At 29.6% G+C, this 26,811-nt stretch overlaps 1 protein-coding gene across 2 annotated transcripts in view; it reads right to left on the minus strand.

The window, feature by feature from the left end:
- Positions 1-7,537: 7,537 nt before the first annotated feature.
- The window catches only part of LOC142333819 (uncharacterized), a 34,684-nt gene continuing 15,410 nt past the window's right edge, over positions 7,538-26,811 (minus strand). For both annotated transcript variants that reach the window (XM_075381359.1, XM_075381360.1), the window contains exons 5-9: positions 26,410-26,556; positions 20,296-20,555; positions 18,394-18,585; positions 13,844-14,006; positions 7,538-12,843 (exon numbers count right to left, since the gene is read on the minus strand). In XM_075381359.1, the coding sequence (XP_075237474.1) occupies positions 12,784-12,843; positions 13,844-14,006; positions 18,394-18,585; positions 20,296-20,555; positions 26,410-26,556 (822 nt within the window). In that variant the 3' untranslated portion in view covers positions 7,538-12,783. The remainder of the gene's footprint in view (positions 12,844-13,843; positions 14,007-18,393; positions 18,586-20,295; positions 20,556-26,409; positions 26,557-26,811) is intronic.

The raw sequence follows: 26,811 nt of genomic DNA on the forward strand, positions 1-26,811 counted from the left end.
TGTTGTGTTTTTTCTTTATTATGTTTTTTACTTAATTCTTTATTATTTTACTGAAATCACTAAGTTTTATTTACTATTATGAATCTTTAATTTAAAAATAAATTTTATTATTCCAGTAAAATTAATGTAAGTTGAACTACCTTATTTATGTTCTGTCAAATATCAAAACTTATTTATTACCCAGTAGGAATTCATCGATTAAATTTTCAAGAACTATTTGACAGAAAACTATTCAAGATATAATTCACATTTACCAGAAATTTTTTATTATAAAATTCATATACAATTTGTTTGGTTAATCACAAAAACAGGTAAAGTAAAATATATTCGTATGTAAGAAGAATGGGTTATATTTTTGTCTTTTAAATGAAACGTCAGTAAGCAAATGTCAAAATTCTATTTTTCATTAAAGGGCTGCCTGTTATAAATATTTTAAGGTAGTAAATATTTAAGATTTCAATCCCAAGTTTTATGTTTAATTTTCTTCAAATAATAAGGCATAAATCAAGGTAATGGGCAAATCATGTATATATATATATTTTATTATGCTTTTACAGCCAACATGGGACCACTTAAGTCAATTTTAGTTAGATCTTTTCTGAGAAAAGTGTGTTATTTTACTCTTCTGAGCTGCCCAGAATTTCTCCATCCGTTCAGATCTTGCTTTCTTTTCTTCATCTGTAAACAGCCTCTTGCTTGTATGTTGTCGTTTGTTTAAATCTAATGTTTTTGTCTTTAGCTTTGTAATTTTTCCAGTTTTATTCTGTAGGTCAGTCAGGGAAACTCCCAATTCTTTCATATCTTCTCTAATTTCTTTGATCCATCCTACCTTTAGTTTTTGGAACCAGAGCTTTTCAATGATATTTCTCGACAGTCTTGTTTCCGGTGTCCTATGAGATGACCAAAGAAAGAGATTCTTTTTTCCGCATAGTATCAGTAACAGGCTCTATTTCTCGATACACCACCTCATTTGGCACAATCCACCAGCCTTCTTTTTTGGTGTTTTTGATACATGTTTTGACACTTCTCCTCTCTATTTTCAGAATTTTATCGATTCGGTTTTTCTGAGTGATTTTGAAAAGGGTCACGCTTCTGTAGGTGACTTCTGGCTAAACTACAGTTTTGTAATGTTTAAGTGTTGTTTTGTCAAAAGGCATTTTTTGTTATATGTTGACAGAGTTAATATTTGGATTTAATCATTTTATTTGTCCTGTGTTAGGAGAAGACCAATTTGGTTTCAGGAAAAGTATAGGGACAGGGGAAGCAATTTTAGGCCTCAGATTAATAGTAGAAGGAAGATTAAAGAAAAACAAACCAACATACTTGGCGTTTATAGACCTAGAAAAGGCATTCGATAACGTAGACTGGAATAAAATGTTCAGCATTTTAAAAAAATTAGGGTTCAAATACAGAGATAGAAGAACAATTGCTAACATGTACAGGAACCAAACAGCAACAGTAGCAATTGAAGAACATAAGAAAGAAGCCATAATAAGAAAGGGAGTCCGACAAGGATGTTCTCTATCTCCGTTACTTTTTAATCTTTACATGGAACTAGCAGTTAATGATGTTAAAGAACAATTTAGATTCGGAGTAACAGTACAAGGTGAAAAGATAAAGATGCTACGATTTGCTGATGATATAGTAATTCTAGCCGAGAATAAAAAGGATTTAGAAGAAACAATGAACGGCATAGATGAAGTCCTACGCAAGAACTATCGCATGAAAATAAACAAGAACAAAACAAAAGTAATGCAATGTAGTAGAAATAACAAAGATGGACCACTGAATGTGAAAATAGGAGGAGAAAAGATTATGGAGGTAGAAGAATTTTGTTATTTGGGAAGTAGAATTACTAAAGATGGACGAAGCAGGAGCGATATAAAATGCCGAATAGCACAAGCTAGTAAGAAATATAAGTTGTTTACATCAAAAATTAATTTAAATGTCAGGAAAAGATTTTTGAAAGTGTATGTTTGGAGTGTCGCTTTATATGGAAGTGAAACTTGGACAATCGGAGTATCTGAGAAGAAAAGGTTAGAAGCTTTTGAAATGTGGTGCTATAGGAGAATGTTAAAAATCAGATGGGTGGATAAAGTGACAAATGAGGAGGTATTGCGGCAAATAGATGAAGAAAGAAGCATTTGGAAAAATATAGTTAAAAGAAGAGACAGACTTATAGGCCAGATATTAAGGCATCCTGGAATAGTCGCTTTAATTTTGGAAGGACAGCTAGAAGGGAAAAATTGTGTAGGCAGGCCACGTTTGGAATATGTAAAACAAATTGTTAGGGATGTAGGATGTAGAGGGTATACTGAAATGAAACGACTAGCACTAGATAGGGAATCTTGGAGAGCTGCATCAAACCAGTCAAATGACTGAAGACAAAAAAAAAAATTTGTCCTGTTTTGCCATGTCACCTTTTCATTTAAATTATAAGTTATTATTTCCCCTAGATATTTAACTTGTTTTACTATTTTAATTTTCTGATTGTTTACCGTAATGTGCTCTATTACCAGAGGATCTATGGCCATCAGTTCAGTTTTCTCGAAAGAGATATGCAGCCCTATCTTTTGTGCTAGGTTTTGAAGGCTCATGATTTGTGTTTTGACTTCTTGAATATTATTTGCTAAAGGAGCGAGGTCATCTGCAAATCCCAGGGAATTTAGTGCGATGGAGTTTTTCTTAGTACCCATTTTTATATTTTTGGGAATTATTTTATACCATTTTCTCATGAAAAATTCAAGGGCGGAGTTAAAAAGGAGTGGCGAGAGGCCGTCTTCTTGCCTCAATGTACAGAGTGATTCAAAGAATCGGGAAATTTTGAAAGTTGTGTTGGTGCCGTGGCGATTGGTACTACTTTATAAGTGGCGCCAGCCTCTCTAACCTAACCTGCCATTTAGTTGTCATGGATCCTTGGAGTGGTGCGCAATGTGCATTTGCTATCAAAGCGTTTTACAAAAACAATGACAGTGTGGAGGGAGCGCATAGAGAATTTCACCGTCATTTTAATCTGGGACGGCACGACTGTGTTCCATAAGCACATGCAATTAAAACATGGATATCTAATTTTGAGGAAACTGGTTCGGCAATGAAAAAGAAACCTCCAGGCCATGAGTGAACCGTCCGTACACCACAGAATGTTCAAGCTTTACATGATGCTGTCACATGAAGCCCACATCGGTCAATCCGTCGTCTCTCAGCATTTTTACAATTGCATATTCAAGTGTTTGAAGAATGTTAGTGAAGGACTTGCAATTCCATCCATACAAGTTGCAGATCGTCCAGAAACTGAAACCGAACGATGCAGATGTGCGAGCACAATTTTGTATGTATAATATGTAATGTACGAATATATGTAATATGTAATGCTTCAGAAGGTAAATGATAACGAAGAGTTTGTTCACGAACTGTGGATGTCAGACGAAGCGCATTTTCACCTCAGCGGATTTGTTAACAAGCAAAATTTCAGATACCGGGTACAAGAAAATCCTACGCAGCTACACCAGCATCCGTTGCACAGCCAGAAAGTGACCGTGTGGTGTGCTATGTCATCTTACGGTGTTATAGGCCCTTATTTTTTTGAGGATGACAACGGTCTTGCAATTACAGTGACGTCGGTACGTTACATAGCCGTGCTTAAAACCTTTGTTGTGGAACAACAAGAGAGATTTCCGCAGATTCTTAACACAGCCTGGTTTCAACAAGACGGAGCAGCATCACATACTGCACAAATATCGATGGCAGCTGTACGCAGATTGTTTGGACAACGTCTCATTTCACGAAACGGTGACATTAGATGGCCTCCCAGATCGCCTGATCTCTCAGCTTGCGATTACTTTTTATGGGGTCACCTTAAAAGCAAAGTGTTCCACAGTAGAGCTGCTACAACGGAAGAACTGAAGGCAAAGATCCGAGAAGCAATTGCGGAAATCCCAGTCGAGATGTTAGATCAAACCATGAACAATATAACGAAGAGACTTCGTGAGTGTTTACGTAGATGACGTCACCTGCAAGATGTGATCTTTAAAAAATAAACTAAACTGTAGGTATCCTAAAATGGCAACATTTGTACAATTACATGAAATAAAATTCATTTTCTAAAAAATATTTTTCATTGTTATTTAATTTTTTAAATTTCCCGTTTCTTTGAGTCACCTGTGTGTATATATAAATATATATATATATATATATAAACTGAATGTTTGTTTGTCCCGTATGCGCGCTCCTATACCATTCATCTGATTGCAATGAAACTTTGGTGTTGTGGTCATGCCCGTGAAGGTTTCTGAATTAGTTTGAACCCGCTAATGGTGCTGGGGGTCGAGATATTTTGAAAAATTGTATTTAAGGTCTGACTTGACTCATATTCAGAATATATATATTAGTTACGTGAAAAGAAATATTTTTGCAAAAAATGGACCCGCTAGGTGGCACTACTGGCGGTTGAGAGATTTTTTGAAAAATTATATTTACAGTCCGATTTAGCTCATATTCAGAATATATATATATATATTACGTGAAAAGAAACATTTTTGCAAAAATTATATGCGGCACCGGTGTTGATATATTTACAAAACATACAAACAAATATACATACAGACTTTCTTTTTCTATATATATAAAAGGCGAATGTTCATATATGTGTGTTCACTGTAGACTAAAAAACTGCTTGACTGATATACGCACAGGAAAAGGGTAAAGGGGGAAAGAAATAGGGAAAAAGAGTAAAAGTGAAATGTTAAATTTTGTTAAGTCTGTAATGTTCAGTTTTTTTATCAAATTCATGTTTTATCAAACTTCCAGTTGTGTTAATAAAACTCTATATATACTGAAATCTAGCAATATTGAAGCATTGACGGATCAGCTAGTTCTTAATAAAACAAAAGCCATTGAAACTGAAGAGTTTAAAATAACAATGTATATACCAGGTGTTCCAGGACATATTTGCCAAACTTCAGAAACTGATTCAGAACACCAAATTGAGCAAAAAAATTCATATCGACATAAGTCTTATTTTGCATTGTTTTCCTTTATGATTGTCTACAAAACTGTTATTTCTCAGGAATGGGTAAACCTACTTTAATTAAATTTGGCAAATCTATTAAATTTAGCGTCTTATTGTACAAAATAAAAAATGTTGAAAACATCACCTTTAAAATGGTGGCTATTTTAATTTTTTTACCTTCAATATCTTTGTAATTTTTTGTTTGATCAGATTTTTACTTACTACAAAATTGATTAAGGGTTTCATTTTTAACAAAGTGACACCTCATTTGTAAAAATCCGTTTACAAACAATCGAGTTACTGCAGACAATTAACCCAGCTGTGCATTTGCTGGGTTTGTACAGTGCTTGTGCACTGTAATGCAAGCTGATAATTTTTTTGCCTGTTTTTATTTTCCCACTAAATGTTATAAAAATTATTAATAATAAATAATAATAGTAAATTAATACAAATTTTAATTATTAGCCTATTGATGCTGACAAATAGGAAATAAAAACCTATTGGAGTACTAAGGAAGTTATTATGTTTACTTTGTAATTAATTTAAAATCATAGCTTAAGACCATGATGAAAGTAAGAAGGTGTAGCATTGCGAACAGTATTCGGCATGCATGTGTATATGCTCATCCCAAAATCTCATTTTCTACCGGGTTATTTGAACATTTAAGTAAGGGATTTTGGGATAAAAGTTTTTAGTTGTACAAAATATTAAATACATGATAATGATTAAACGAGCTAACAATCGAAGATTTATAAATGATTATTCACTTTCAATATGAATTAGTATTATTTGGTACTGATAAAGTTGTAATGTTTATTAAAAATAATAAAAAAAATTTTTTAATAATCCTTAATAAAAATAAATATTTTATAAAAGTCAATTGATTCTTAAGAGTATTGAAATTGATTGTTAATTAAGATAAAATTCAAAATAATGAATGAAAACCTAAACAAACAAACGGGGGACACATCTTATGAAGTGCAACTGACACAAAGTCTTCGTGTAGCGTGTGTGGCTCAATGGTAACGACTCCTTTTGCTATTTGTGGGGTTCGGTATCGAATCACCGATAATTTTTTTTTTATGCTCAAAATATTTTTTTTTACTAATATTATTTTCCATTTATTATGTGAAACTATTTAATGCTGTTAAAATGGAAAATCAAGTAAATGGGAGATAACTTATTTCAAAATTTTATAAGTAAAGAGCTGATATATTATTTATTTTGGTCAATCTTCGGAATTGTTGATTTTTTAGTTTAATTAAAAATATTATCGCAAAACAATTTTTGAAAGAAATTGCTTTTAATAATCTAATTTACACGGGAAAATGAGATATTACTTATTTTTTTACGGATACAAAAATGAATATTACTTTATAATACTGAAATAAAAATAAAATAAAAAGTTGTTGTTTAGTGAAAAATAATTTTATATTCGATAAACATATTTTTCTAATGAGTCAAATGAAATGCAAGGGATTTTCTAGGTAAACCATTTTAAACCGCGTGCAATAAAGAGAACAATTCCAAAAGGGTCGGTTTTGGTTTTTATGATAATGAAAACTATTTTATTATTTTCTATTTCATATAAAATGTTTCCATTATATTTTCATTTTGAATTAAAATAATTAAAGTTAATTATTTTCTGAACCGATCTGTATCTAATAGTACAATAATAATTAATTCAAGGTAAATTGTTTATTAAGAAAAATTATTATATTGTTAAGAAATAAACAAAATTAATCATTCAGATCATAATTCTCGACTCCACAACAGTCAATTAAATTTTATATAAAATAAACAAAAAAACCTACACTCCATATTTATTTGGAAGAGCGATGTACACGCACACGTGAGTATGGCACTTCCTATTTATAAATATATATGGAGTAAAACTCCACATTTCGACGCCAATTTTCATATATGTCAATAAATTTTATTCTTTTATGTTTTAAAAGTTTGTTTATTTTTGATAATTCTGCCTTTAATCACATTGATGTCTTGCTTCTGTTTGTGCGCCAACCGCATAAACGAATTTAAACATCACAGCGGGAAAAGGATTTTGGGATGAGCCACTGCGCAACGCTGGGTGTGCGAAACCTTGTTACTTTCATCATGAAGAAGACAATATTATAATAGATGTTCCCAAATGTATGGTAGCAGGCAGCAGACGTGAATCGAAATCTACTACTGCTAGCACTCTTAATGATCAGGTGGGAATTACAGTACCTAAAACTAGGTAATAAAATTATTTCTTAACTAGGTCAAAATTGTTTCTTAACTGAAATTTTTTTAATTACAAAATTTCTAAACCTGTAAATGGAAAAACTTTTTTTTCTGTACATTATTTTATATTTAAACCTCTGAAGAAAATGTTAGATTAGATATAAAGTTAAATTATTCATTCTGTCCCAGTAATTTGTAATGTAGGAACTATCAAGAATATATATAGTACAAAGGTTTTTTTTCTTTTCTAAAGGATGCTGAAATACAGAAACAGAAAAAGATATGTTCAAGAATTTTACCAATACAGACTTTATTAAATAGTAGAATAATATTATACACCTTACACATAAGCAGATTAATCCAGTTAAAATCTGACTTTTGACGCAAGAGATGGGTAGCAAGTCATATATATATATACTTATACGTAAAGAAAATGACATTTATTCAAATCTGTTTATGAATAAAGTTATGACAAAAATTCTTGAAATGAGTTACTTTAGATTAAAAAATGTCTTCCTGAGTAAAGTTAAATAACTTGACACAATCTCAACTGGAATATTTTTATTAATGTTATCACGTAGTAAATTATGAAAATTTAATAATATTAAAAATATTACAATAAAATAAAAATTAAAAAGTTTGTATGGTCACCATTTTGAAATAGATTGAGTGATCAGGCTGGTACCATTATTTGTATACAAGCAAACCTTTACCATTATATAATAGTACAATACTGCTAACCATTCCTGAAAAATAAATTTGAATGTTAAAAATATTAAGTGGTGGATAGCTGGGAAACTAAACATTTCCAAACGTGTCTGCATAATAAAGTTTTTTATTTCGCTTTAGGGACCATTCCCTGAATTCTTGAAATACTTTTTATAAACACCATATATATATATATATATATATATGATTATAGGAATGTAATTTTTAATCTATTTTTGATTATGTTAAAACATTAAAAATATCTATTTTAATCGATTATAAAATTTTTTCATATGCGAATTAAAATGATTTACATAATGAATTATATAATAATCACACCCCTGTTTAGGAAGAAATGTTTGCAAAACGATAAAATTACAATTGTACAATCACAACTTTTGAAAAAATAAATACACAAGTTGATTACTTATGCTTCTTTTCTCTTTCATTTAATAATTGCTTATACAGACTTACTGTGTTTAATATTAATTATTTTACAATAACACTTATTCCTAAATCTGGGTCATTTTCATAAAGAAAGAAAGATTAAAAATATTATCTACATCATTCAAACTTTTCAAATCTTTTATTGTCAATATTTTTTTCAGTAGGAACTTCTATCGGCAACATTTTATCATTTTTTTTTTACTGTTATTCTCAAGATTTTCTAAATCTTTGACTTTCTGAGTGACATTAATAGTTAATTTATGTTTCTAAATACATTTAAAGTTTTAATTATTTTCATTAATTCTAAATTTTAATAAATAATGTGTTTGTAGATAAGTTCATTATCCTACAGCATTTTTTTATCTTCATTTATCTTTTAGAAATGTTTTCATAAAATACGATTTAAAAAACAAGATCATAAACTATAGAATTTGTTATATCAAGGTTTCATTATAAGAGATAACATTAATCAAGGTATGACCTTATATATCGGGTGGTCCATTTAAATTGAGACACATGTATATCTCCAAAACTGTACATTTTAGGAAAAAATGTTTCCTGTTAAACTTTCCCCATTTCAAGGGGGAAATACGTCCACAATCTATGTTGTCCTTGATAAGGTCATTTCAAGGTCAACTTAATTTTTTTTTATAGGAACCTATATTTTTTATTGTAGAATCTAATTATTTGCAAAAAAAATTGAAATTTCATTTCAGACTTTTTTTTCTAAAATTTGTAATTTTTTAGTTATTCATCTTCAAAACTGCTGTAGGCTTATAGGTTGGCGTTTTTAGTGTCATTAGGTCTGGCCCCGCTGACAAGTTATATCCGGCTGATGTTAAATTTTAAATAAAAAATAATCAATGCCAACAATAATAAAACTAACAATAGAAGAAGAAAAAGAAGTTGAGCATGTAAACACCAGCGAACATTTTAAAATAGTCTAAAAATGAAGTTCAAGTTTCAAATGACATTTGTCTAAGTGAACGTATTATCAGTGTCTTCAATTAATTAATTTATTAGTTTGTTACTTGCCAACTATTAAATTAATTAGTTTTTATTTATTGGATATTATGGAACGATTTACAATTATAGAAAAAACTGAGGTAATTTTGCTTTACGGGGAATGTCACTGAAATGTTAATCAGATAGTAGCTTTATATGCTCTACAATCCCCTGTAGAAATACTGCAAAATGTGCTTCTGTATAATTAATTGTAATACAGTTTAGTGATGCTGGAAGTGTGGGGCATTAAACCAAATATTTTCATCGAGTCGACATAAGTGATCAAAGCTTGCAACACATGTAGGCTATATACCATACCGATATGTAGTTTTTGATTAAAAAGATTAGTTAAAACGAAATGGATTTTATTTACATTAATCTTTTAACTAGTTGTTTTTTATTTAAAATTAACATCAGCTAGGCCAGACCTACAGAAACTGAAGACACCGATTAATAGGCCTGCCACATTTTTGAAGATTAATAACTAAAAAAACTATCAATTTTAGAAAAAAAAAATCTGAATTTAAATTCTAATTTTTTTGCAAAGAATTCAATTCTGTAATAAAAAATATTGGTTCCTATTTAAAAAAATTAAGTTAACCTTGAAATGACCTTTACTTCAACAAAGACAACATAGATTGTGAATGTATTTCCCCATTGAAATGTTAAAACTTTAATAGGAAACATTTTCTCTAAAATGTGTAGTTTTTGAGATACAGATGTATCTCAATTTAAATGGACTAGTATGTGTCACACTGTTCAGTTCATCACATATTACACGATGATCTCAAATTTCACCCGTACAAAATAATGATCGTCCAGCAGCCAACTAAAAGGGATTTTGTGGCATATGAACGCCATTCTTACAGAAGATGCAAACACCCTAATAATGATGAGTGACAAAACCCATTTTCATCTAGATAGGTTTAGAATGTCAAGTACAACTCTTTTCAGGACAGAAATTAATAATTATGATCACCGGCATTCGCTGGGCGGATAAGGTATAAAAAGAAAGAAAAATGGCTAACACTGAGAACACTGACTATTAAAGGATAAACGCTGTTTTCTTCAAATCCTTAACAATACAAACCCTAAATACCCCATTAAAATCATTTCAGGGACATTTTAAAACAGCTCAAGGGATTAAATTGCATTTAGGTAAAAATGAATAAAATTCCTTGTTGATTTTTGTGCAAATCACAAGACCGATTTCAAATTGAAATCGATGTCTTATAGCCAGTAGGTTAAAAAAACAAATATAGTAACAACTGAATCTAATATCATAAAGTTTAACTTGCACCACGATACGATTGAACCTTTGTGAAAATTATTCATTCAAAGAACGCTAATCAATTTGACCTTACACATTTCTTCTTAAAATGGCACATACCCATCCTTGTTGAAATAACATAGGTATTCATCATACTCATGGAATAAACTAATGGATTGAAAGTGATTAACAGTGTTAATGTTAGAACAGTATCATTTTCATTCCATTAGTCACAATTTCCCCAAAATGTAAATATATATCGGTTCAACAAATAAATATTTATGTCATTCTGTTTGAGGAGGAAATTGTAGAGTAAGTGCCGCTAGTATCACAGTCAATATCTTGAACAGAAAGTTCCACATCAATACATTCTCTAAATCATGTAGCTAAAACATCAAAGCTTTTTAAGACTTCCATTGTTCACCTAATGTACAATTAAAAATTCACTCTTCTTTATACTAAACTCTTCATGAATATGATTAGTATAATGTATATGGTAAAGAATATTCAAAACCAGGAATGATTTAGGCAAATTGGTTTTCAACAGTTTCAAAGTTTATTATAGAACTACTCTGAGATTTTTTCATAATAAATTCATAATCTTCATTAACTGCTGATAATAAAGTAACAGAAGTATGATCTACTGTTATTAAAGTTTTCAATATTGAGATGTTCAATATTTATAGAAAATGTTTACTAAACTATACTAAATATATATTTATTGAACTCAACCGATTTTAATATTTCATACTATAACTCTACCATTTGTTCTTTGTGGTCATTTTTATTTTATCTAATGCAATGTTAATTTCTTCTCATTTCTGTCATTCCATATTTAAAATCCGCATTACATCACATAAGTAGTAAAATGTATTATCATAACGCTACTCAAAAAGGTAGGAATACTTGAAGATGCCTAAACAGATATGCATATTTATAAGTGCCATAACTACCACCAGTTGCAGTACATTATTTAACATAGTTATCACCATCATTCAAACAGATTTTATTACAATGTAAGCTTTTGCAAATACTCTACAAACACAATACATCTACAAACACTCTGCCAGTTATTACTTCCACCCAAGAACTATGTACTGGATTCAAACCACTAATAACTAGTCAGACCTTCATCTTAACAAAGGAAATTTCAAGGGACTTAGCCCAAGTTCAAATTGAAGGGAGGCAATAAAAAATCTACTATTCTTCTTCCTTTAAAAAAAAAACCCAGAGTGGCACACAACAGCTGTGTTGATTATTACCATTAATTACATGAACATTATTACCATAAATAAAAAAACTGTTGATGTATCTCAACATTGCTCTAAACTATCTGCAAAAAAATTAACCTTTCTATAAATCAAAATGTTGACAGGAGGAACAGACAGATCCATCTTGTGTTTCATCAAAGCATTGATTTACCATCGATTGTAGACAAGCATGTAACAAATTACAGATTGTTGATAGCCACAATATGGCTAATTTTCAACAATCAGTCAAAGTAAATTTTAGAAAAGCTTTCATAAAATCGAATTAATTAAAGGATATTACTTACAATATTAAAAATCATTCAAACAATTATTCAACTACATCGATTCTAAATTACAATCTTCTTTATATCAGTCTGTTCCCAAAAAGAAATATTTGAACCAAGGCCCTAAAAACTTTCAATTTTTTGTATGTAATGTACTTGATTTTGATACATCATTACAGCACTGTGTACTATATACTTCCTAATTGAATGTAATAATGGCATGTACTTCAGAATATAAGATATTGGTATACAGTAATGTCTTAGTAATAAAAATAATTCTTAAACCTATTGTTTGTAGCATAACATTAACAATTATTTTATTTTATTTTTATAACAATTATTTTAATTAAATACTATATTTATTAAACAGAAAAAAAAAGTTTTTATATTTTTTATACAAAGCATGCATAAAGAAATTTTAAAAATAAAAATAATACCATTTGACGTTTAATGCCAAATGGTTGAGGGAGGGGCAGCTTTCAATACGAGGCACATTTCAACAATTTGAATTTCTCTAACAGGAGTTGCTAATACTAATCCCCCCCCCCAATTATTTGTTTAATAATAAACAAAACATCTGCTCTCTTAATGCTGCCTTCCAAACTTCTCTAATGTTCTTTTGTAATGTTCTACACACTTTGATGCCTGCAACATAAATAATATATGCAAAAAAACATGCTAAATACTATCTCAATAGACAAGAAATACCATGATCTATGATCTCTATCATACATAATCTAATCGATTAAATCGATCTCTTTCATGATCAAACAATTAAAAGAATACGGTTTTAATATAATAGATATAGAATCTAATACCTACTGAAGGTGCAGAATGCTGCAAATATTGATAATGGGAAATAATATGGTAAGTTTAACTTACCTAATTACTGTATTTTGGTAAAAACACGCTGATATTGATGAATTATTTGAATATATATTAAAAATTATATTTAAATTGTACTAAAAACGTAAAAATTCTATTTCTGATATTAACACAAATTTAAAAATATTAGAAATTAATAAAAATGACAAAAACTAAATATATCAGAAAAGTATTACATATGAATACAAACAAAATTTCAATTTGATAAACCATCAGTCAGTGTTTGAGAGAGACGTCTTATAAAAACTGCAATAGATAGCAGTACTGATATAATAAATTAATATGCAATTTTTATTATGGAGTTATAAATTATTTCAATCATAACAGAAGATGTGGGGATCCTGCAAGTACTTAGATGGTGTAATTAAAGTAAGATATGTCTTAGCTCAATATTCTGTAATAAGTGGTTTATTTTAATATAATTTAAATATATATTTCATTCAATTAACTTTTTGAAACTTTTTATCTCATTTCACAACTGCTTTGTAGTCTTTTGGTATATGTTATTAGTGCTTAACATGAAAAGTCTGTTTCAGCACTCTCTTCTTAGACTATACAAATAATATTTACTTTTCTAGAAGAAAGTAAAGCTATTAAAAAACAATATTTTTCCTAGAAAAAGAGAATTAAATAAAAGCAACCTTATAAATAATAACAAAAATCTAATTAATTTCAAGTCATTAATATTAAAAGTCAATATATATGTACAATGTGAGAGAGAGATGTAAAATGAATGTATCAAAGAAAAATAAATCATTACCTCTTCCATTTCTTCAGAGTATTCTATTTCATACGCATCGTATAAAACATCAGCTAAATGGTCATTACTGTCAATTTTGCTGTTTAAATCATTTATTTCATTATTTATTATATCTGCTTGTTCTTGCTTTGTTTTAATTATATTTTCCTGATTCTCAAACTTTCTGAAATATAAAATGTAATTACTCAATCTAAAATTCCTTATAAAAACTTATGGACTCTTCTTCATTCAATTTTGCTGTAACCTAAAGTCAGAGTAGTCGTAAGTATATATAAATAATATAATAAAGTATGTACAAAGTATTTATAAATTAATTATATAAAAGTAATCTTTAATAATGATAAAAGAAAATAACCTGCAGAACTGTTTGATACATCACTGAACCCAGCATATCTTCAAGTATCATTCCCGAATAACACCTTCGTTCCTGATGTTCTCACTAGGTGGTACATGTGAATGAGTAATTCTATCGGTCATCATGACATCTTATACCGGTGCAAAGCATGGCTCAGTGTTGTTCAAGGTTTCATGAATCCAAATCAGCTACTACAGTTCGGAGACAATTCATGATTAAATATCGTGACCATCTCAGACAGTCTGTTATTGCACAGTACAAATGTATCATTGAAACAGGTTGTGTATTACATAAGACGTCAGGTCAGGCAGACCTTAGTTTCTGAAGCGGCAATAGAACAAGTGCTGTAGACATTCATTTGTAGTCCAGGAAAATCAATGGCACACACTAACTTACAATTTAGTATTCTTAAGGTTACAGTATGGAGAGTACTGTGCAATCGATTACTATTTAACATGTTAAACAAAACTGAGACTGAAGATAATTATCTTAACAAAACTGTGTTCAGCAATGAAGCAACCTTCTGTATCGGTGGTAAAGTAAATCGACATAATGTTCAGATATTGGGTGAGTGGAATCCACTTCACACAGTCAAATATGTACAGGGGACTTGTCTAAAGTAAATTTTCACAGTCACCAAATTTACGGTCCTTTCTTTTTTGCAGTCGACTGTAATTGGATGTGATTAAACACTATCTAATGCCACAATTACGACTGGATGCGGGCACAGAATTCATTTTCCAGTAAGATGAGGCATCACTACATTATCATAGTACAGTTGTCGCATATCTCAATAGAAAAATGCCAACTTGGTTTGGATGTGGTGGAACAATTTCTTGGCCACCGGGATCGCCTGATTTAACCTCCGATGGACTTCTCTGTACAGGGTTATATTAAAGACAGAGAGTTGTTCCTCTGTTTCCAGGAAATGTTAATAAGCTGCAGCACTGGATAACAGAAACAGTTGCCACCGTACATTAAGACATGCTCCATATAGTACTTGACAGGAAATTGATTATAGATGAGATATCTGCAGTGTTACAAAAGGTAGCTTTATTGAAAATTTATAAATGAAACTTAAAAGATATACTGTATTTAGTGTTGTATCAAACATTTCTGTAAGTTATTTAATTTTTCATTACTAATGGTACTTTTGTTTAACTAATTTAGAAATACTCTGTATAAAGAGTGTGTATAAAATACATATGAGGTTTGATAAAAAAATACGCTGAATTTTTTAATTTCCTGAGCTGTATAAGTCCAATTGTCACAATTTTTTTTTTTGTTGTGTTGGTACACTCATCCCTGATGTATGTTTACATGGTAGCTGTATTGAATGTTTAGTTTATTGTTGGCTGTGGAAAAGGTTACATGCATTTTTAACTTGCAAGGTCAGCTATTTTTAACTTATGGAAAAAATGGAACAAAGAATTTGCATTAAATTTTGCTTTAAGAATTGAATTAAGTCAAGCACGTATTAGAAATATTGAATGATGCTTTCAGCGATTCTTCTATAAATAAAACAAGTGTTTATAAGTGGTTCAAACATTTCGAAGAGGGCCATGAAGACGAAGATGACAAGCACCCCGGACATCTCAGCACATCGATAACTGATGACAACCTCAATAAAGGAAAGAAAGTAATGAAGAATCACCATCAGAGAAGTTGCTGATGATATTGACAAATCTGGCTCATGCCGAGCAATTTTTTCAAATGTTTTGGGCATGAAACATGTGGCAGCAAAATCTGTTCCAAAATTGTTGAATTTCAACCAGAAGCAGGAGTGACTGAATGAAGCGAACAAAGATCCACAATCGCATAACTGTTGATAACAGTTTCATCACCAGTCATAACTGGTGATGAAACATGGGTGTACAGGTATGATGTCAAAACTAAGGCCCTTTCTTTTTCCTGTTTAGCCTCCGGTAACTACCGTTTAGATAATACTTCAGGGGATGAATGAGGATGATATGTATGAGTGTGAATGAAGTGTAGTCTTGTACATTCTCAGTTCGACCATACCTGAGATGTGTGGTTAATTGAAACCCGACCACCAAAGAACACCGGTATCCATGATCTAGTATTCAAGTCCGTGTAAAAATAGCTGGCTTTACTAGGACTTGAATGCTGGAACTCTCGACTTCCAAATCAGCTGATTTGGGAAGACGCATTCACCACTAGACCAACCCGGTGGGTCCAAAACTAAGGCCCGATCGTAGCTTCCTGAAAAGCCAAGACTGAAAAAAGCTTGTCAAATTCGTTCAAATATGAAGGTTATGATCACTGTGTTGCTCGATTTCAACGGTTTAGCGTATCATGCATGAGTTCTTGTCACCAGGTTGTATAGTCAATAAGGATTAATACCTGGAACTTCTACGCTGTTTGCATGAAGCGATCCGAAGATAGCGTACAATGGCAATTGCACTATGATAATGCAAGTGCTCACACTTTACAGTTCTCACAGTTCTTGAATTTTTTGCCAAAAATACTGTTATGATGCCTCAGCCCCCATATTTGCTGGATAAGGTCCCCTCTGACTTCTTTCTATTTTGCAAGCTGAAAAAAACCTTGAAAGGACAAAATTTTGCCAACATTGAGATGAAGTTTTTCGAAGAATGAAAAAAAGTGCTGGCACTTTTTTTCATTCTATTCAATATTGATAAAATCAATATTGAATAATGATTTTTTTGTAAAAAAACTAAAATTCCGCATTTTTTATATCAAACCTCATGTATATAGTTACGGTAAATTTTATTAATCGGTTGATTATACATAATTACTGGTGAATTTGATTAATCGCCTAAATAAATTCAGTAATTTCTGCTTATAGTCGAGTTGTTATTTTAATATGTTAATATGGAGAATATGTAAAATGTAAATTTAATAAATTTCAATACTATACTGAAAGAATATAAAGTTACTCTGGGGGATTGAAATGTAAATAAAAGGAAAACCATGTCATCAGAAATGATATTTTATTTGATTAAATTATTATTTCAATATACTTAATTTAAGGGGTGTTTAAACAATTTATCATCTTTAAAAAGTTTTTTTTATTAATTAAATTTTTATTATTACTGTAAATGTAATATTTTTATAAATTGGGTGTATTATAATTGTAAGAAACGTCTACGATTTTCATAGAAGTATTAGTATTGTATGAGTGATCATAATCTAATATACGTTTAGCAAAATTTGAATTTTCTGGTTTATTGTTTTTAATACTGCCCATGTGTTCTTTTGCACATATAGAGAATTTATGATTCGTCAGACAGACATATTGCAATCCTCACAACCCAGACTATATACCCCTTGTTTATCAAACTTATCATCATTATTATGTGATATTCTATTATAATTATTATTAATATATTTAATTAAAAATAAAAAGGATAAACAGGAAAAATATATAAAAAAATTAACATAACACTCGCATGAACTACAAATAAATTAATTAAATATATTAATAATAATTATAATAACATGGTTTTTCTTTTATTTACATTTTAATCCACCAGAGTAGCTTTATATTCTTTCAGTATACTGTTGTAATGCATGCAGTCATGACTGTGTTAAGTATTTTAACCTATGAATTTGTTTTAATTTTTTAACTTACTATAATATTTTTAACTGCTGATGAAGGTTTTGAAATAAACCAAAAGATCTTGAGACAATCTTAATTTGTTTGTAAGGTGGATTTTACTTATATTTTTTATAAATATACGTATATTAATGTATATTTAATAAATTTCTATATATTTACTAAATTGTCCAACATTGGGGGGCGATTACTCAAATTCACCAGTAAATATGCATAATCACTGGATTAATCTTTATCACACACACACACAGGAACTTAATTTCTGAATAACTTTTGTATATTTATCGCATCTATTGTAAGAATATACACTACTTACATTTTACTGAATTGAAAAATCATTTTAATTCCAACTCTTTCCTATAAAACTACAAGAGTAGATGGACATGAATCATAATCGATGGAAAAACATAGCTTTATTAACATACAGTATTAAATTAATCATAAGAAATGGCAAACCATATCGCATCAATTCAAGTGGATGTTCCACACATTCCTGCTGGCTTCACCGTACCTCTTTTTATAAACATTTTACAGTGAAGTAGAGAAAAAAAGCCATTGAAAATGATAAACTAATAAAAAAAATAATAAACTTACTCTTTAGCAGTGTCACATGACTCTTTTAAAGATGATTTCTGTTTTGACCACTGTAATTCAACTTTGATTAATTCTTCTTTATTTTTATCGACTTCTGATTCCGTCTCTGAAATGAAACATTTAATTTTTTCTAAATTTTTAGTGTTGTCCTTAATTTCATTTGAAATTCTTTCTTGTTCTGGTTCACATTTCCTGAAAAATTACAGCATGGAACAAATTAATTCTTTTAACTCACAACACTCACAGTCTCTTCATTATTATCAATAGGTTGTTACCAACAATAAAACTAAAAAAAAAAAAAAAAAAAAAAAAAAAAAAAAAAAAAAAAACATAAAGTCCAAAGACTATGTTTGTTAGCCGACCTTAAAATAATTTTAATGTAAATTATATAAATAGAAGTACAAGATTACATCAAAAACCACTGATGAAAATTTTATAATATATACTCATTTTTGAAGTTAACCGATCGTCAAAAGTAAACTGAGAAAATAAATAAATCGATAAATGGAAAAGAAAAACAAAAAAAAAATATATTAATACAAACACAATACGTATGAAACGCTATGAAATAAATATTTTAAAAAATGTTTAAACAATTAAGAGTAAGAAATACATATAACAGTTATCATTTAGACAATCCCAACAGAAACATGTAAATTTAACCTAAAAAAACATTTGAACCGCTGAAACCTCCAATTCATATTATATTGCTTGCCACAACTTAATCGATCCTCTTGCATATAGGACAGATAAAGATTTATCTCAAGAAAAATAAAAATAGCTTCAATCTTAAAATGATCAAAGAAATATTCCCTTTCATAAACAAAACTTAAGGGGGCTATACCCTCCCTTAAATTTATTTAAATTTAACATTGTTGTGAACATAAATGATTTCTAACACCAGAATCTTGTATCCCGGTTTTTAATGGTTTCCTCAATTTTAAAATATTTTACATTATATCTCTGCTACGATTATTGTTCTCGGTGCAATGAAAGTTATCAAAAGTACCATTTAGAAATTCAGGCAGTAACATTGAATTTCTTGATGATTTGCATTATTTGTTAGAGCCTAGTGGCTGATGTTTAACCTTTCATCTGAATACTAGGGTCCCACAGATCTTTCGATCACGATCGCTTGTGTCCCTTCATTTAAATCGCACCATTACTATAACTTTCCTTAACTCATTGTATAGATTTTATTTACAACCCATGGTCAATTTTAGCTATATAAAAACCTTCTGCTTTGACAAATTTAATTACAGATTAGGATTTGCAAAAGGCAGTTTAGATACCACAAATTTTAGAATGAATAAACACCAAGTAAAATTAACCTTTACAACTGCAAATTTGGTGAACCGCACTTTAAAATAATCAAAATTCTCTATATTTTGATTTCTATGTAGAAATCAATAAAATAAATTGAATGTATAAAATTAAATCAATGTATAAAATAAATTAACATCAATTTATTTTATTTTAATATTATAACTTCAAACATATTAAAAGTCACCTTTTTAATATAAAAGAATTTGAGGGTTATGAGAAATCATCTGATCCAAGATCATGATATCACTAAACTTATTGCAAGTCTTTTCACACATATTTATGCCATTTTTCATAATATATCTCAGAAGTTTGATAGAATTCTTAAAGATCTAAAAAAAAAAGTTAATTTTCTCACCGCCGCATATTTAGATATTCCAAGATCAGTTGTTCATTAAATATGTCAATTATATTTTACCTACACCACAAATTTTGTGTTAAAAGTACAGTGGACTGCCTGAAAATAAATAATGAATAAGATCTACAATAAAGTAACTGCAAGAAGAGAAAGTTTGATCCTATTATGCATTTTCTGCATTGAACATTAACACTACAAAAATCAAGAAAATTACAACTTACAGTTTCTCTTCAATTAAGTGTGTAATTTCTTTTAACACTTCATTTCTTATAGTTTGCGCTTCATATTGTTTTGTTTGTAGTTCATATGTGTTTTGTTTGCTAATTAATGTTTCTCTCATTTCTTTACATTTCTCAGTACTATCTTTCACTTTCTCTTCTAAAATCGCAGTGCTTAAGGTCGCTAAAGGTTGATCTTCTTGATTTTCAATAATTTTCATTTCATTAACTTGACGTTTAAACTCATTTACATCATTTTCAAGCTGAAATCAACAAATTAAAAAACATTTAGCACTTCTACATATTAAAACAATTTGACTAATTTTTCTTAAGTTAAAAATATATTTAAAAATAAAATTGATACTTATAACGTATTTGTATTTATTCATATAAAGCAGGTGGCACAAGGAAACAGCTACTTTCTTAGATAATAACTATATTTATTATGCAACTGGTTTCTGAGGTAAACAGAGTAAAGGTGTCAGCTGTAGGATCAAATATTCACTGCATTTCAGTGGCTTTAAAAGAAGTGCAATTAGCACAATGAAAAACCATTTTAATCATCTTCTCTACTGTGACTAATGCGGGACATTTTTGTTTCATCATGCATCTTGCCACTTCCTGGACTATTTGTCTAAACCAAACCGTCACAACACAGTTGAAGCTTTCATCTTGTAGAGAGCATGCTTCCTAGACATTTTGGTATATTTATTTTTAATGGGTCTTTCTTGAAGTGTACACACATGCATAAATAAATTCTAATATGAGTTGAAACTTGCTGCTACTCGTGAAATCAGATTCCTTTGGAGATCCTGGAGGAAGAGATTTAGAACTTGAAGGAGAGGCCTCAAGAATGTATGAAAAGATATGAGCCGTACCTAACCGAGTTTTAGAATTCATGAATAATCAGTAATGAATGAAGTTTTCAATACAGTTGTCGACTTCATGGGTTGCAGTGAGTTTTTTAATACATAAATCTAACATTTTAAACAAAATGAAAAAAATAATTGCAAGCAGAAAAATGTTAACAGAAACTAATACGAAAGTAAATTATTGCTAAAAAAAAATGAAGTCGTTTTTATTTTCTTAAGCTTCTCGAATGACAAAATATAAATGTAAAAGCGAGTCTAAATTTTTTGAAACGATCGTATAGATTTTACCACTGTAGTTCCCGTAACTGACCGATTTCTGAGCAATTTAAATACCAAACTTTATTTTACACAGGTAATTATTTCAATCCTGTGATATTTTTATAATTTACTGCATTATTATGTAAACATGATATTAAAATTTAATAGTTTTTCGGCATACTATCGATTACTTTTTATCAAATTTAAATTTAATTTTGACGAATAAATACTGCATTAGCTATAGTAAGATATAGCTGCTCAAGTATCTCCAACATTATAGCAACACCCATAAATTATCCTAAAACTAATGCAAGGATGAAGTTCAATGAATTTATTTTTTATAAATGTTGCACGCATGCAGTTAATCCATCCACATAAAGCAAATATGCAATGTCAATTTTTTTTTATATCTATGATGTTGAAAAACCTGGTCACTAGATATAAAGCACAATGCTTATTGTTTGTAGTTTAGATACACGTGTCTGTGTAATTTTATTTATTCATTCAATCATCAGTACACAACAGAACAAATCCACCTGCAGTGCACCTAAACGTTCACATATACAATCATAATAATATAATTATATATCTATGTTATAACTTACTAACTAGAATTACTCATCTTGAATAAATCTGTGAACAGAGGTTTTTCTTCAATCAATAGAATACTATTGATTGAATATAAGACAAAAATTTAAAGTAAACCACAAAAAAATTGTATTCATGAAACATTAGTGACAATACACTGGAATTCAGCACAGTACAGCATGTCGATTAAATCTTTGATAATATGTAGATATCGTGTTTAAAAATTCATTGATAGTAACGTTAAAAATGTACAAATTTAATTAGTTTTTATTATAAGTAATAATGGTGAATTCATGTACTCTAAAGTATGAGCTCTAGGCATACTGAATATTTGCCAAGAGTGCATAATAGCAGGGACATATAAATCTATTTTACTTAACAGCCAATAGTTGTTCACAGATTCATTAATGATTCTATGTAAATATATAAACCTGCTAGATTTCTATATTACCGCAAAGAAGGCAACATAAATTCCTTCACTAAATTCACTCGATGAATCATGAAAGGACAGACTATGTTTTCTGAAATACAAATACTTCAACATTTTTATCTGAACATTATCAATTAGTCTCCTATGTAGTTTTATTTGTAGTATTACAAACTATAGAATTACCTTCTAAATGAGACCTAACAAATGAGTAATGTAAACTGATAATTGTCAGATTTGACATAAAAAAAAAAATATTTCTAATAATAATCCCATATTTTTATATGCTTTACTAATCACTGATCTGACGTCCGATTCAAATTTAAAGTCTGATGGGAGTACAATTTCCAAGTCCGTTAACTTCCTGCACCTTCAGAATTTTATGTTTTTAATATTATAACTAAACCACATTATCTCTTTTTATGAGTTATCTGCATGCATTTACATTATCTATGCTAAGATTTAATCGATTTTGTTTACACCATTCAGCAACCTTATTAATATCATTTTGAAGATTTATTATAATCATAGGAATTCACGGACTTAAAAAAATGTTCCAAAGAGAAGAGCTTCAGAACTCTCTATACAGGTACAAATATTATTTATTAAAATTATAAAAATAAATTACCTAAATTAGACCTGAGATACCCCTGAGTGAACATAAAATTTCCTAGAATTAAATTTTTTACATTAAAATACTGCTGTCTGTTTGTTAGATAATGTCAAGTAGTAAAAGAGAATTATTGCAGATTCTAATGGCTTGAATTTTTTTAGTAATACAGTACGATCTACATTATTAAAAGCCTTGGCAAAATCCAAGTAAATAACAACCACCTATCCTGATGTATCAAAATTCTCTGATACATATTGCACGAGGTTGATTAAGTTTGAAGAAGTAGACCGTTGTCACATAAATTCATGTTGTTTTACAGAAATAAATGATTTTACACGAGAATATAGTTTATGGTATAAAATATATTCGTAGGCATTATATGGAGGTAATATAATTACGATACGATAATTTAATCTAATTTGATATCATATTATACAGAATAAGTCCTTTGAATATTGAATGTCTTGTATTTTACTGTAAAACCAGTCCGATGCTAAGTTTACATCACTAAATGTTTTCAATGTATTTAAGTCAGTCTGATTCGATAGCCTACACATGTTATGAAAAACCGCTTTCTTAAAGTTATCACAAAACTTGTTAAGCAAAGGAAAATTTTTGAAACTAATCATTAACTTTTAGTCACAATATTGAGAGCTGAATAAGTACAATCTCTTTAATAAGAGAAAATATTGGAACAATCAATATCTCTATCTTTCCGATATACAGTAAAATGAAAATGAAACAACTCACAGTGTTTGATATCAAATTATAAAAACATTTCAATTAAACATAATAAATCGTAATCATTATCTAAAACTTGTAATGAAAATTCTTGTATCTTGAAGTGTAGACCAAACAAATTCAGATAATAAATGTTCAATGAGCTATCATAAAACACAAAACACCATTAAATAACTTTAATAATAACAACCCAAATATATAATACACACAAATACTTTCATTTTTTTAATATCATCACTGCATCCAACACTTCTCTCATCTTCATGCACAAATATTACTCCATTCTTGACCCAAATAATTTATATAGTGTTTTTTCTCACCTTCCTTGCATCAGATAGAAGTTTTCTTCTAGTAAAGTTATGATTCTCATCTATATAGACTGTTCAGAAAGCAAAAGAGTCAAGTGTTGTTCTCTTTTTCTGTAATATCAGTTCTTTGTCTGAACTGCAAAAAAATTTAAAAATAATTGCCGGTAGCTCTATTTTGTTCTTGTTTTCATAAAGGTGGTGAGGAGAGGTATCAATCATCAATTGATCTATTTAAATACCCGTTGCATGTTCTATCGCCTTCACCATATTGACGACATATTCGTTTGTTCCTGTATTCCCAAAATATCAAAAGTATTCCTGCTGAAATGTTCAGTTTCATCCGGTTTCAAATATAGATCATTCAGTAGTCTTTGGCAGTTCATTTTCATTTTCAATCTTTACTATCGTTGTTTCTTGCTTTTTGATTTCCTGCAAAGCATTTTTTAACTTGCCATGTTCGTTTATTTTCTTGTGATATGAATTAAGACATCTTCCTAATTATTTTTGTTCCGTTTCAATATTACATAGTTTTGTTGTTTAGCGATTTATCCTTTATCCATATTATTCTTCAGCCTTAAACTTTCTCTCCTACTGGCTTGTCTTCTTTAAATAAAATTTTTGATGAAATAGTCCCAACATCTGCATTAGCCATGCTAAAAACAATTACCATGAAAAGAATTTAGACAGCCTTCAAATTTAATTTTTAGAAGCAAAGCATAAATGCATGTTATATTTATCACATAAGTCCGGCATTTTAAAAGCTGTACGTGTGAAATAATTGATATTAATTGTAGGAATTTTAGTACAAGATAATTTGTAACAGTAATCTATAAACACAATTTGCTGTAAACGCTATAAACACAAATGTATTCTTATGTCAGCCAATCCTATAATATATTTAAAGATTTTGTCAAGTTAATTGTTTATAACATAATTTGGTGAATAAATGTAGTAGTTGATCGTTTTACAGATTAGTAATTAAGAACGGTCTAAAATGTGAATGAACAGTACACCATTCAAAATAACACAGAATTTCACAGCTTTAACAACTTCTAACCTACCGGTCAATCTAGGAATAAAATTGGTTTAAATGAGAAAAAAACATACATCAGCGTTGAAAGTGAAGTATACATAATAGTAAAACATTTTTACTTTTGGCTGGTGATTCGTTGCTAATTTTTTCAACTTAAATTGCTGCACAGTTAAACAAAGTAAACAATGATCAATCTGCATTTGCACCGCTGTTTTACATCATTTTCATAACAAATCAAATAATTATACAAATTTTTTATTTTATTAGGAAATTAAATATTACATTAAACAATTCATTTTGGTGAATAACGTACAAGGACAGCTCAAAAGTAGTTCGAAAAAACATTTACATGTTGTGCCAGAGGATATTTAGTCATCCCTGAATGTACCTGATGTTTGTGAATGAATCCTTAACAAACAAAAAATGTGATCATTATGAGTTGATGTGTGCTGCATGCAGCTCTTGTTCCTTTTTGAGGTAGTGAAGAAGTCAACTTCTATAGGAAGCTTAGTTCCATCTCAAGATCATAATGGAAAATCCAAAACTTGATTTTTTGCATTAACAAAAAAACATGTTCCTTCCTTCTTGTAGCAACCCAATAATTCTTCATATGTAGTACCTCATTTGGTCAGGTGATAAAGAGCCACAGAACCCAATGACATAAATACATTTTGTATGCATTCACTCATTCAGAATATTGTGTGCACTGCTTTTAGAGATACTGCAGTTCCCCTGGCTACCCCACACGAATACAACAATCTCCTAAAATGATGACGCACTGTTGTTAAAAAACTTGCTAATACGCTCGATCGACCCGCTCTCATCACATCTTCCATGCTCTTCAGCCAAAAATGCAGCATACCAACTAAAGCGTGTCTATGTGACATATTCTTAATAGAATGTTTTTTCAACATTTTTTATGTTTCAGAAACTGATTCTTTTTTTTAAACAGATACAAAACTGAATTTCCCTACAAAATTAAAGCTGTCATTACTCGCTAAATTACATTCCTACTTGATCCAGACACAAACACATGAGTAATATAAAAAAGAAAGAACGCAGCCAAAAGCTGAAAAAATCCCCATCGCAAAAATACACTCACCAGCCAAACACAGCACAGAAAAAGATATAAACCTCATTCATGAAATACTTGCACACGTGAACAAACACATAATTATCAGCCAAATACAATTCAATAAAATAAAAGGCGTTAAAGTAATCAAAAAGCAACAAAGTTAAAGATAATAATAAAAATTAAAAAGAAACTAATTTCTGACCACTTGACGCTCTGCATCCAATTTCTTAGAGGAACTCTTTACTTTACTATATTCTAGCTTCAAGTTATTTAACTTTTCAGTTAAAATTTCTGATTCATGATTCATTTCAACAATCTCTGAAGTCAATCTACCGATTTCCTCATTTCTCTAAAAAAAACATCAAATGAGCAATTATTCAATAAATATGACTTAATACTTTTTTAAAAACTTTCTAATACATCCACACTACATAAAATAATGCAACTTAAGTGACTGCAGTCTTTTTGGAAATTAACACAAAAAACACCACATTTCCTAACTTAATATAAAATAAGAAACCTTAAAAAATGAGTAGCAGGAGAACAACAATACACATAAGAAAAAGGTGAATCCTTTTTTATGCTCCACAAGCAAAAAACTGCA

This window comes from Lycorma delicatula, chromosome 13, assembly GCF_047948215.1.
Source record: "Lycorma delicatula isolate Av1 chromosome 13, ASM4794821v1, whole genome shotgun sequence".
Taxonomy (NCBI): domain Eukaryota; kingdom Metazoa; phylum Arthropoda; class Insecta; order Hemiptera; family Fulgoridae; genus Lycorma; species Lycorma delicatula.